This window comes from Perognathus longimembris, chromosome 24 (genome assembly GCF_023159225.1).
Source record: "Perognathus longimembris pacificus isolate PPM17 chromosome 24, ASM2315922v1, whole genome shotgun sequence".
NCBI classification, from domain to species: Eukaryota; Metazoa; Chordata; class Mammalia; order Rodentia; family Heteromyidae; genus Perognathus; species Perognathus longimembris.
Window position 1 is genome coordinate 7,607,619 of NC_063184.1, and position 13,661 is coordinate 7,621,279.

The 13,661-nt window shown below is 43.2% G+C and overlaps 1 protein-coding gene across 2 annotated transcripts in view; it reads left to right on the forward strand.

The window, feature by feature from the left end:
- Positions 1-13,661, forward strand: part of Sec24d (SEC24 homolog D, COPII coat complex component) — a 90,094-nt gene that overhangs the window by 60,769 nt on the left and 15,664 nt on the right. For both annotated transcript variants that reach the window (XM_048333775.1, XM_048333776.1), the window contains exons 11-15: positions 1,710-1,834; positions 7,593-7,784; positions 8,960-9,053; positions 11,631-11,747; positions 12,328-12,498. In XM_048333775.1, coding sequence (XP_048189732.1) covers positions 1,710-1,834; positions 7,593-7,784; positions 8,960-9,053; positions 11,631-11,747; positions 12,328-12,498 — 699 coding nt within the window. The remainder of the gene's footprint in view (positions 1-1,709; positions 1,835-7,592; positions 7,785-8,959; positions 9,054-11,630; positions 11,748-12,327; positions 12,499-13,661) is intronic.

The window sequence follows — 13,661 nt, forward strand, 5'->3', positions numbered from 1 at the left end:
AAATGAAGTATTTTAGGGAGTGGAGCTGTGGCTCAAGTGGTAGAGTACTAGCCTGGAGCAAAAATGTTCAAGGACAGTGTGCAGGCCCTGGGTTCAAGCCTCAGGACCAGCACCAAAAAAAAAACTTTACTGGCAGTATTCCCTAATTTTTTTAATTTTTTGCCAGTCCTGGAGCTTGAACTCGGGCCTGGTTGCTGTTCCTGAGCTTCTTTTGCTCAAGGCTAGCACTCTACAACTTGAGCCACAGCGCCACTTTGCCTTTTTCTGTGTATGTTATACTGAGGAATCGAACCCAGGGCCTCATGGATGCTAGGCAATTATGCTACCACTAAGCCACCTTCCTAGCCCTGTATTTCCTAAGTTTATAGTAGTTGAAGTCCAATTTTATTTTAATTTAAAAATTGATCTAACTTTTAAATTGATCACAAAGTTAAATATTCACTTGGTCTTAATCTTTTATTCTCTAGTGTGGGTCACTAACATTGCTCTCCCAGAGCCGTCTTTTCTAAATATTTTGTAAGTCCTAACTGAAAGATCATTTCCCTAAGTACTGTTTGACCACCAGCCAAAATAGAGCCCCACAGCTAGAAACCATTGTTACAGCAGCTGTGTTATGTCAGAATGATTGTTTTAAACACAGAGAAAAGGCCATTCTTACTGTAAATATGCAATAAATCAGGTAAGTATTTAACAGTATGGTTGGTTTTTAAAATATGCAGTTACATGTTCCCATATAATTTTATATCTCTAAATGGAAAGAACTCATAAAAGCCTTGAAAACAGCATATCCAAGTTAGTGAAGTTTTTTCAGTTTCCAAAATAAATACTAATTTATACTAATATATGTATTAGTATACACACACATATATATATACACACTAATATATGTATTAGTATACACACACACACACACACACACACTTTTTTTAGCAAGACTTTAGGGCTCCAAACACATTTCATCCCGGAAGACAGTGTTACAGCAGGGCTGGCCACAATACCATACCTTCCCTTTAGTAACTGTACTAATGGATCCTTGAGCCCTGGCTAGTTCAGGCTACATCCTGAAAAACAGTTTCTTTTGTCTTTTTAAAATATATAGCATCAAAAACTGTTTTAGAGGGCTGGGAGTATGGCCGAGTGGCAAGAGTGCTTGCCTCATACACATGAAGCCCTGAGTTCGATTCCCCAGCACCACATATATAGAAGATGGCTAGAAGTGGCGCTCTGGCTCAAGTGGCAGAGTGCTAGCCTTGAGCAAAAAGAAGCCAGGGGGGCTGGGGATATGGCCTTGTGGCAAGAGAGCTTGCCTTGTATACATGAGGCCCTGGGTTCAATTCCCCAGCACCACATATACAGAAAACGGCCAGAAGTGGCACTGTGGCTCAAGTGGCAGAGTGCTAGCCTTGAGCAAAAGGAAGCCAGGGACAGTGCTCAGGCCCTGAGTTCAAGGCCCAGGACTGGCCAAAAAAAAAAAAAGAAGCCAGGGACAGTGCTCAGGCCGAGTCCAAGGCCCAGGAATGGCAAAAAAACAACAACAACAACAACAAAAAAAAAAAACTGTTTTAGAAAGTGACTTGATTACTACTTGTTAGGCCACACATCTTGCATGAAGCATCTGATCAACTTGAAGCTCCTAGTGAGTGTTTAAGTTGGATCCTGAAGTGTATTTACTTTCTATCAATTTGTGTGATGTGTTTGCTCTCTTGTAGAAGAACAGACCTCCCAACCCACCAGCCTTCATCTTCATGATTGATGTTTCATATAGTAACATAAAGAACGGACTTGTCAAGCTCATATGTGAAGAACTGAAGACCGTGTTGGAAAAGCTCCCAAAGTAAGAGAACCACCATTCTTTCCATAGCTTCCATTGCTGAATGAATGCATTGTCCAGAAAACAAATGCTGAGTGGCCAATGGGTATTTTTTTTTAATTTTTACTAATGAGAACATTGAGTAGTCAGCTAATCAAACAGCTTGATTCCTTAGAAGCTTTAAAAAGTCAGAGTGGCGCTGGGGATATGGCCTAGTGGCAAGAGAGCTTGCCTCGTATACATGAGGCCCTGGGTTCAATTCCCCAGCACCACATATACAGAAAATGGCCAGAAGTGGCCCTGTGGCTCAAGTGGCAGAGTGCTAGCCTTGAGCAAAAGGAAGCCAGGGACAGTGCTCAGGCCCTGAGTTCAAGGCCCAGGACTGGCCAAAAAAAAAAAAAAGTCAGAGTGATCTTTTGTATAAAGCAAAAGAATCACACCAACTAGGAAAAAATAATAATGTTAGCGGGAAAACTTTCAAAACATATAAGTTATGAGGATCCTAACAGTAGGAGAGGGAAGTCTGGAAGCGGCTTTCTAGTGGGAACTGCAAGTTTAGATAAACGGCTTTCTAGTGAGAACTGCAAGTTTCTGGAAGTGACAAGTGTTCTAAAAGTGTTATAAAACTTGGATATCTGTCTTAAGGCCAAGATGGTATCCTTTTCCAGTGCACTGGCTCACTCTGCTGCCTGCCACCCTTGAGTTCCCCCTCGGTGGCAGGTGCATCCCTCTACTTGCTGCTGCTGCAGAGCACACCTGGGCATAGCCAGCAAGTGAGCATTATCCTAGATGTTCATGAACTTCACCATCCTGGAAGAAAGGAGACTTGGCACGGTCCCCGGTTTAGCACAAATAAGTAACTAAAACTGATAGCACTCTCACTATGAGAAAATAGGAAACTCCACATGTACACAGCCCTACATAAATTTTATGGAGAAAAAGAAGCAAATTTGAAAAATGAAGGGAGGGGTATGCAAAAGGTATTTTGGCTTGAATAAAATCCTTTCAGACAGATTTTTTTTGTTTTTTTGCCAGTCCTGGGCCTTGGACTTGGCCTGAGCACTGTCCCTGGCTTCTTTTTGCTCAAGGCTAGCACTCTGCCACTTGAGCCACAGCACCACTTCTGGCTGTTTTCTTTATATGTGGTGCTGGGGAATTGAACCCAGGGCTTCATGTATTGGAGGCAAGCACTCTTGCCACTAGGCCACATTCCCAGCCCCCTTTCAGACAGATTTGAAGAGTGGCTGGGAATAGCTCGAGGAAGCCTTTCATTTTTTTTTCTCTTGCCTCCTCTACTGATGTTAGTATTGTTAGGTTTTTAAAGTAGGTAGCCGGTAAAGGAGAACGCCACGCGGTATTCAGGCAGGAGAGAAAGTTTATTACCGAACTGCTGGCCTGTGGCCAAGATGATCCATGGCCGGAGAGAAGGGAGAGAGAGAGAGCGACCCCTACCCAGCCCTGCCTTATATCTAGGGCAGGGGCAAGGGGTGTGGCCAGGTGGATTAGGATGTGACCTCAGGGAAAGGGGAGGTAACTGCCTCCAGGTCTGCAGGTTACCCAGGTAACTGGGTGGTGACTTAATGAGGTAGGGGCATCTACATGGAGCCCTCAGGGAGAGGACCTAACTAGTATCAAATCTGGCTAGTTTTAAATGTCTTCAGTGTACCTGCTTGTTGTTTAGGGCAGGACAAGCATCTGGCAAGGAGATTAGGGATCAGTAAAGGCCATGGGTCCTTGCCATCTCTTGCTTGATAATAAAGCAGCTAACAAGTGCCATAGTTCCTGCCCTTCCCACCTCTGGCTTACTGAACACATGGGCAAAGACTGTTTTGGAAAGTGGATTTTGCAAGGCACAGGGCCTGACTTCAGCTCTTAGTGCTCCTTGGGTCTTTGGATGCCTGTCCCTTCTTGCTCCTTCTACCTAAGGCGGATATTTTGGGCCCCATGAGGCTCTGCCAAGGGAACTTGGGACCTCCCAGAAGTGGCTTTGTTTGTATCTGTGAAGCTGAAGACATAATATTCTGCAGGATAGTTTGGAAAAGCAGTGGGGATGTTTGAGAAACACTGAGATGATTTCAAACTGAATCCAGATGAGGAATAAGCCGGGAGCAAGTGGAAGGTCCTACATAAGGAAGGCCTCCTCCGCCTGCAGACATGGTGACAGGAGTTTCTCTTAGCCCATCCTTAGGGAAACTTGAGATGTGTGGATTGATTTTCTGCAGAATACGGTGTATGTTATCAAGGAGATCTCTAACAGGGTTTTTGTCGGTTTGGTTTGGTTTGGTATGGTGTCTGTACTGGGGCTTGAACTCAAGGACTGGGCACTGTCCCTTAGCTTTTTTGCTCAAGGCTGGTGCTTTACCCCTTGAGCCATGGCTCCACTTTTGACTTTTTGCTAGTTAATTGGAGATAAGAATTCCATAGACTTTCCTGCCCCAGGCTGGCTTTTGAAACTTGATCCTCAAATCTCAGCCTTCTGAGTAGCTGAGATTAAAGGTGTGAGTCACCTGTGGCAATTCTTGACAGGATTGTTTTACATCTAAACCTGAACTTAGAACTTGGTTAGTGTGAAAGAAAACTACCTAAGTTTCTGAAAATGGTCTCGTCCTGTCTGAAACTGATTCGATGTAGTGTATCTACCCTATTTTCATAGACCAGTCATTCCACCCCCTCTTTCTTACCATTACAGTGGTGGTGTGAAACTTAAAATCTCTTGATATGAGAGAGCAAATCACATTGTTTCCTTATGTGTCACCAGAACTACTATCCATTAAAGTGGATGTGTGGCTTTGGCAAAAGATGGGGGTTAGAATAAAAGATTACCACTGGTTATTTCTGACCCTATGAAAATCTCTCTTAAAAGTGCCCCCTAACCCCCAAGGCAACTACTTCCTTCCCCCCGCCCTTTTTTAAAATTTTTTAAAACAAACTTGTGGAGCTGTATGTTTATGAACCTTTATTTTCATAGTAAGATTGCCCTGTCAGTTTGATTTGCTTCTCTGTACTGAAGTGGGAAAAACATGCTGAATAGCCTTTCTAAGTCACAGCCTGAGCTCTGGAATCAGCCAAGGGTGTGGTCAGCCCTGAGCTAAGCTTTTGAGAAGAAAATGAGTCTGTCCTCTCTAGTCAACTTTGAATTTCTATCTCTGACCTTGAAATGTTTCCAGGCTTTTCTGACTTCCTTGGAACAAGAAAGACAAACCTTGAAATGTTTCACCTGTTGTTCAAATCAGGTTCCTGGATTGAGTTTTTATTCTCCCATTTTTTTTTAAGTGCTACTGTAACTATAATGTTTGCAATACATGATTTAGGGATTTTTCTGGTTCTATGTTGGTACATTTTCCATGCTGTTCTGTCTGATTCATTTTATTAAAATGATAGGAGCAAGTATTGAAGACACTGGCCATTGAAAAACAAAAGAGCAACCTGTGCTAGACTTCATGTCACCCATGATATAACTTCACAAAGCTGGTATAAAATTAATACAGAGGAGAGACAGAGAATTAATTTTCTTCTGAATATAACTTAATGAGGTAGCTATAATGTTGATGAACTTTTTTTGCCAGTCTTAGGGCTTGAACTCAGGGCCTGAGCACTGTCTCTGACTTGTTTTCGCTCAAGGCTAACACTCTACCACTTGAGTCATAGCACCACTTTTGGATTTTTCTGTATATGTGGTGCTGAGGAATTGAACCCAGGGCTTCATGTATGTGAGGCAAGTATTCTACCACTAGGCCATATTCCCAGCCCTGATGAACTTTTTAGGATAGTTTTTTTTTTTTCTCTCAAAAAAAAAAATGTTCCCATGGAGACAATAATAATATTTTCACAGTAATGTGAAATGTTCTGATTAAATGCTTTACAAAAATGTTAATTTAGGTTCTTAGTGAACCCTGAAAATCCCACGGTACTCCTTTCCCACCACTTGAATCTGCCCAGATTCACTGGAAAATGGCAATGAGGACCATGCTGTGTAGTTTTTCTTTTGTGTCTCTTACCTTAGTTGACTCCAGATTAACCAAGAAATGAGAATACTTTGTAACTAGTCAGGCACTTTCCCTTATGTGATGAGGTTAATTGGGGGGATGGAAACTTACCCAGTAGTTTGCTAGTAATCAAGCCTTGGTTTGCAGTGTCTGTTCATTCCATGGGGTCAGTACTTAGAGCTGGATGACCTTAAGCTACTAGGGAGGTGACGCAAAACCTGAGTTGCCTAACGTTGGCTTATTGAGGGCTCTGACTTGCCATCCCAAAGCCAATGTCTCCCTATTCTGTAAACCTCTTCAGTCAAACCTCCAGTTCTCCACACTGGATCAGGGAGACCCTGTGAGGACTGGGGACGGAGGCCTTGTGCAGCACTCCTTATTCACTGCTGGCGGAAGATTCATCAAATGTTAAAGTCATCGTGGACTGCAAGCATAGTGGAAATGATTGCCTTCTGATTGGTGTTTATAGGGAAGTTTCAGAGAGGAAGGATTTATACTTGTTGAATAATGGAGAGGAGAGGACAGCTGGCAAGCAGTGTGGTGCAGCATGGCAGAGTACAGTTCAAGGGTGGATGTGAGCGCTCACAGGGCTGAGGTGCTGGGCAGGGAAGGAGGGCGGGTGGGAGGAGAGTCATAAAAGATGAAATTTTCACTGCCAAAAAGTTTTGCAAGGGTCTAGAACATAAGCGTGTACCAAGTGCTTTTGGAAGGCAATGGGAATTTTATTTTTCTGATATTGGGGTTTGAACTCAGAGCTTGTGCTCACTCTGCTTTGGAACTCACGTTTGGAGCTGTACCATTTGAGCTATGTCTCCAGTTCCAGCTTTTTTGCTGGTTAATTATGGATAAGACCCTTGCAGATTTATCTACCCAGCTGGCTCTGAACATTGATTCTCAGATTTCAGCCTCCTAAGTAGCTAGGATTAAGCCTGGTGAGTTACTGGTGTCTGGTAATTATGAGAATTTTTAAACTGTTCATCCATTTGTCAAGTCCACAATGAAGAAAGAAAGAAAACAGAATTAAAGAACCAGTGCTGGGGGCTGGCTTAGTGGTACAGTGTTTGCCTAGCCTACATGCAGCCCTGGGTTCGATTCCTTAGCACCACATAAACAGAAAAATCTGGAAGTGGTGCTGTAGCTCAAGTGGTAGAGTGCTAGTCTCAAGCAAAAAGTAAGTAGCCAGGGACAGTGCTCAGACCCTGATTTCCAGCCCCAGGACTGGCAAGAAGGAAGAACCAGCGCTGGTCAGCCTGCTGGAACATGAAAGAAACTGAGGCAGATGTGAGTGGTGGAGGCACACCTGAGCTTGAGATGTTTCATCACTATACTTCCATTTCTCTTTTTCTTGGGTTTAAGCTTTTTGCTGTGTGGAAGTGGAGCAAATCAGGTTCTTTTTTTTTTTTTTTTTAAAGTATCTCCTAAGTGAAATAAGGTGTGTGTGTTTTTTTAACTGACATCTAAAGGTATAAAATAAATGGTATGTATATTGTATGGTTTTCATTGGATCATTGAGCACTGTGTACTAACTGTCACTGGAAATGCATCTCAGTGTTAGACTTTAGGAGAAGAGTAAGAGGAAAGAAGAAAGTAGGTAACTAAAGACCCCGGTGGATTTGTCTGCTAGGCTGGCTTCAACTTTCAGTCCTCAGGTGTCAGCCTCCTGAGCAGCTAGGATTGCAGGTGGGAACTTCAAACATATGCCAATTTCACAAAAACAATCTTAATGAATTTCAGACAAAAAAAAGTCCATCGTTTTAGGCTGATAAAAGGACTGTAAACACTTACTGTTCTCTCAGGGAAGAGCAAGAAGAGACGTCTGCTATTCGAGTTGGTTTTATCACCTATAACAAAGTTCTGCATTTCTTCAACGTGAAGAGTAACTTGGCCCAGCCTCAGATGATGGTGGTGACTGACGTGGGAGAAGTCTTCGTTCCTTTGTTAGATGGCTTCCTTGTCAACTACCAGGAGTCCCAATCTGTGATTCACAAGTAAATAGCAAGTGTTGTAGCATCTAACTGCAACTGGACATCTGTTTCTGATTGCATTTTGCTTTGATTCCATTATACAGTGTTTTATTTTGTCATAAGCAAGGGGACTTTATGACATGGCTTGTAAAACACTATCATTTCTGTTAGGTCTATTTCTTTTTTAATGTACACCAGTATTTAGAAGGAAGAATTTTTATTACACTCTTTATTTTTGAAATGTATTTACTGGTATATTTAAGTAGTTGTACAAAGGGGTTTCATTTGAACATGTCAGATTATGAGAGTAATGCATCTTGATCAATATCACCCCTTCCATCATTCTCCCCATCTTTTCCCCACTCCACCCCTCTCCTCAAGTTACCTGGTTCCATTTTCACATTGGCACATTGAATATTATGACTGTTCTCTCCCCCCTTCCTCTCTCCATCCACCTGCTCCCTCCCCCAGACCTCTTCCCCTCTGACAACATGTGTTTCATCTTCCTAGTATTTATTCTTGTTAGACTGTAACCTCCTTGTTCAGAGGAGTTACACCATTGGAATCTTTCCCTGCATGTGTCATACTTTTGTCAGTTTGTTGTGTATATATGCATCTGACCCTGTACATGTTTTTATTTATGTCTGTAGTTTAGATCTAACTTCCACATATGAGAGAAAACATGCATCTATTGTATCTTTGAGCGTGACTTCTTGTGACATAATTCCAGCCCTTCCTTTTGCAAATAATATCCTTCCTGATGGATGAATAGAATCCCATTGTGTTATACTCACTTTCAATCTTGGGAATTTTTTGTCTTGGCTTTCAAAGTAATGCAAGAAGGCATTTTCTGCATATGAATGGACATAGTGATGATAAAAATTAAAGATGCAGCTACAGTTCCAAGAATTTAGTGTCTATGAGAATAGTAATACAATGACTAGAATAATATGTACAAAAAGTGTGACTGAGTAAAAGTGTTCCATCCAAATCTTAGGTTTGGTGCAAACCACAGTAGGACATCATTTCCTAAGGAATTTCTTTATCATTTTACTTACTTTCTCAGTAGGTAAAACTCTCTCCTAGGTGCTGTACATAAAATAAATACCATGAGTGTTTAGCTTGAAATGTTACTGGCTTATTCTTTGATTTATTTATTGAGATTATTTAAAAATCTTGTCCTCCTTCACTTCCTGAAGTTTATTGGACCAGATTCCAGAGATGTTTGCAGACTCCAGTGAAAACGAAACTGTCTTCGCACCTGTCATCCAGGCTGGCATGGAAGCCCTGAAGGTGAGAGGCTACCAAATACATTTTCAAAACAGTGAGAGAGAGCCTGGCGCCAGGGGCTGGCACCTGTGACCCTCACTGTTCAGGAGGCTGAGATCTAAGGATCCTGGTTCTATCCCAGCTGGGGCAGGAAAATCCATGAGACGCTCTTCTCCAATTAACCACCAAGAAAGCCAGAAGTGGAGCTGTGACTCAGGTGGTAGAGTGCTAGCCTTGTAAGCGACAGCACCCAGATCCTGAGTTCAAGCCCCAGAACTGGCACAAAAAAGAAAGAAAAGAAAAATGAGACAAAATACAGTTTCATTTATGGGAAGTGCAGTGTCACCAAAGCTTGCAGGCTGTTAGAGGCGGCTGCAGACTCCTCCCCCTCTCTCCTTCTCCTCCTCAGGAGGAGACAGCCAAGACACCACTGCTTCCAGCACTTACATTCCAGCACTTTCAGCAGCCATCAACTGAAATTGTCAGGATTTCCAGTTAAGCTCCTCCCTTCTGCTTTTGGTTGACCTTTGTATCCCCAGATCACTGCTCTGAAGCCTTCAGTTCCCAATTGCCCTCTCCTTCTTTGGGACCTTGAACTCTGTGTGGGCCAGGCCTTGGCATGGCCACTGATGGGATGTGCGTGCCACTCAGGGCCTCGCTGGTGGCCACGAGGGAACAAGAGCTTGGCCCAGTGCCCATTCGGGAAGCTGAACCCAAACAACTTGGGGTCAGTCTCCTAGTAGTCCACACAGTAAAATAACGAAGACAAATGCCTTGGAGGCCCTTGCTCTAAGTGATGGTTACCTTCGAGCTTATTCTTACAATTAGTTTTAAATTTGAGTATTCACTTTCAGACTTACTTTTAAACTAAAACGACTATTCATAATACAGTAATACAAGTATCAGCAATAAGAGAACAAAACCGAGGGTGTGAACCACTTCTGGCACAAATTTCATATCTAGATTTATAGCGTGATTCTAGTGCAGCACCTCTTTCTGAGACTTTTATTTGCTTATTGTCTGTAGGAACTGGGGTTTGAACTTTGGGCTTTGTACTTGTTTTTACGTGTTGCGGTAAGTGTCTTGCAGATTTGTCTCAAGCTGATTCTGAACCATGGTTTTCAGATCTTAGCCTCTTGAATAGCTAGAATTATTGTTATTATTATTGTTGTTATTATTGCTATTATTATTATTATTACTGCTGCTATTATTAAGGCACATAGTAGCTGCTGCTAGTGTCTAAATTACATATCTAGGAGATGTTTGTACACTACTGCACATGCCTGACTGCTTTTCCCTGTTGCCGCCCAGCTTCCACTGAAGACAGTGTTTTCAAAGTAATGAATGTGACAGATTGTAAATTAGTCATAGAATTTCAATGTTATTGACATACTTAGCTTAGCTTCCAAGCTATGGCTCTTGATTTCCCTTGCCTTCTTTCTTCCTAATGCTGTCTCTGTGTGGGACTTTCAGTGGACTGACCACACAGACAAGATCACAGCTTACATCCTATCTCACCAATAACTCAGCCAAGCCCAGACAGCTCACGTCAGCTGTGACCCACTCCACCAAAAGTATCGGGTGGAGCTGGGGCAGCCGTCCTGGCATCCCGTGAGGTCTGGTTTAGAGACAGCAGTATAAGGGCATGGGCCCATATACTGAATTATATTTCATTTCAGTGAAAATTTTGTCATTGAAACTTTTTAACTCCTTAGGTATGATTTTAAATTTAATACTGGGCTGGTTTTCATAGAGCCTGAGTCTTTTTTTTTTTTTTTTTTTGCCTTGTGGTTTTGGGGATCAAACCTGTGACCTTGACCATTCTAGGAAATACCTTTCCCTAGTTGCACCTGGAATCCAGTGCCCTGTGTCCCCAGTAGCCAAACTACCACCTCATGCTTTTTGCCTTCCTCCATCAAATACACCTTCATTGTCATGCGTGTGCACTGAAGTTCTGACATCCTGGGATGACGGATCCCGGGGTCCTTTCATGACCTGTTGCATTCTGGGATTTTCCTGTCTTGAAAGACTCTATTGTTGACTAAACAAGTCCAAGCTTTCCCTGTGTCATTCTACTCTGCCAGCGTTGTAAAGCTAGGTCCTCGAGATCGAAATTTAAACATTGGTCTTTCCATTTCACTTTTATATCTGTTGGCTTATCCTTGGTAAGCCTCAGTTTACCAATCTATCAAGTGGAGAGAATAGTTCCTGCCCGAGGCTATTGTTCACTTTGGTGGCTGCAGTGTTTGGCTCATAGAAAGAAGTTAAATATTTTAATATATTTCTGATTGTCGTAAAACCTTACTGCTGGGTCCCAGTGGCTCACACCTGTAATCCTAGCTACTCAGGAGGTTGAGATTTGAGGATCACAGTTCAAAGCCGACCCAGGCAAGAAAGTTACGAAACTTATTTCCAATTAACTGCCAGAATATCCTGAAGTGCACCTGTGCCTCAAATGGTAGAGCACTAGCCTTGAGCTCAAAAGCTCAGGGACAGTGCCCAGGCTCTAGCTCAAGCCCCAGAACTGGCACCAAAACCAACCCCCCAAAATCCTTCGTATCCAAGCATGTTCTCAAATTCTTTCTTGTTGTTTTGTCTTAGGCAGCAGAATGTCCTGGGAAGCTGTTCATCTTCCATTCCTCCTTGCCCACTGCGGAAGCACCAGGAAAGCTGAAAAACAGAGACGACAAAAAGCTGGTTAACACAGACAAGGAGAAGGTAGTGAACAGTGTTGTTCCACTGCAGAGGCGGGGCCAGTGTGTCCGGTGCTTAAAAAAGAGAAGCCAAATCTAATGTATATGTTGTAGGAATATTTGGAGTACAAACCCTGGTTTCTATCTGCAATGTCTAAGTTGAAATCAGATCCTACTCTTTTTTTTTTTCCATGTAGGGTCTGTGTAGGAGACACAGGAAGCAGTGGGGGGAGGGAGGGAAGCCAGTGGGAACAGTAAGGCCTTGGATGAAGGCATCCAAATCAACCACTTAATGCCACACAAGCACCCCCTGCAGGCCTGAGTTGGAACAGCAATGCCAGTCCTGGCCCCCAGGGTCCAGTAGAGAATCAAGTGAAATTGAAGTGTATGAAACTGTTTCTTTAGCCCAGTCCAGTTAACTGGGGGGGGGGGAGGGGAATATATATATATATATATATACATATATATATACTTTTGTGTGTGTGTATGTGTATGTACTCATATATTTTTTTTCCTCATTTACAACTTCTCTAAGAGTTCAATAGAAACTTAACTTTAAACTGAAACTAATTTGGTTTTTCCTTTCTTGGGTCTTGTTCCTCCAGCTACTCTTTCAGCCCCAAACAAATGTGTATGAGTCTCTGGCCAAGGCCTGCGTGTCCCACGGCTGCTCAGTGACGCTCTTCCTCTTCCCCAGCCAGTATGTGGATGTGGCCTCCTTAAGCCTTGTTCCTCAGCTCACTGGAGGAACCCTCTATAAATACAACAATTTCCAGGTACATAGCCGCCATTGGTTCTTCTCCATCCTCTCCCATGTTGGGTTTGATGCTTAGCTTACAGTTTAAGAAAGCTATAATCCTTTGTGGCCAATTGACAAAGATAAGATATATTTAAGTTTTGAAGGGCAATAGCAGGGTTTGAATTCAGAGCCTCATGCTTACTAGACAGGCGTTCTACCACTGAGCCATGCCTTCAGCCTGGCTTCTTTTTTTGCTGTTATCTTGGAGATAAAGTCCCATGGACTTTTCTTCCTATACTGATGGTAAACTACAATCCTCCAGACCTCAGCCCCCTGAGTAGCTAGGTTATAGGCATAAGCCACCATCTTCCAGCATCTTGTTTTTCTGTCCTGGAACATCTAAGCAATGCCAGGGTCCCGAGCTGGGCTCTGTTTTGATTATCTGCCGTAGAGTGCCAGCCCTCTAGAACATGGGGCTGGATGAAGCAGAGGCAGCCGGGGCCCCACAGCGAGACCATCCTGGCTTATGGCCTTCTCCTGTTTCTTGACATTACTGAGTTAGGCACTAATCCTGAGCAAACTGTGCTAGGATTGTAATCAAAGACAGTTAAGAGTGCTAATTTGGGCTATGTTACTCTCATTTATTTGCATTTACTGCACATTGTTGTGAAATGAAATCACATTCTGGCATTTCAAGTTATAATAGGATCTACCATCCAGTGGTATTACAAGGTAGAACTGAGTCTGTTTTCAAGACTGGAGTTGCCTCCCTTTGTGCTGGGGGTTTGGGAGCTGGAGATGGAATAGTGCACCTCTCCCCTGCCTCTCACATGTAGGTGAGAACTCAAAGAGCTGCCCTGACCAGTGCGGTCCCAGGGGCTGCTGCACAAGCCTCGCACTCAGCTCACTTGCTTACTCTCCGGGGCCAGCTCTGAGCTCAGCCCTGCACACGTGTGCACATTGCATTGGTGTTGCCTGCAGAGAATAGCTTTCAACAGTAAAGTGAGACCAGATGTGTGAAGAAAACCAGTCGATGGTCCAGGCATGATGGTGAGCACCCGTAATCCCAGCTGTTCAGGAGGTGGAGACTGTAGGAGCCTGCCAGAGCACACTGCGCATGACCCTATCTTAAAAACAAAATGAATGTGAAGTGCTGGTGTGAGCTTGAGTGGTAAAGGACTTGCTGGGAAGTGCTGAGCC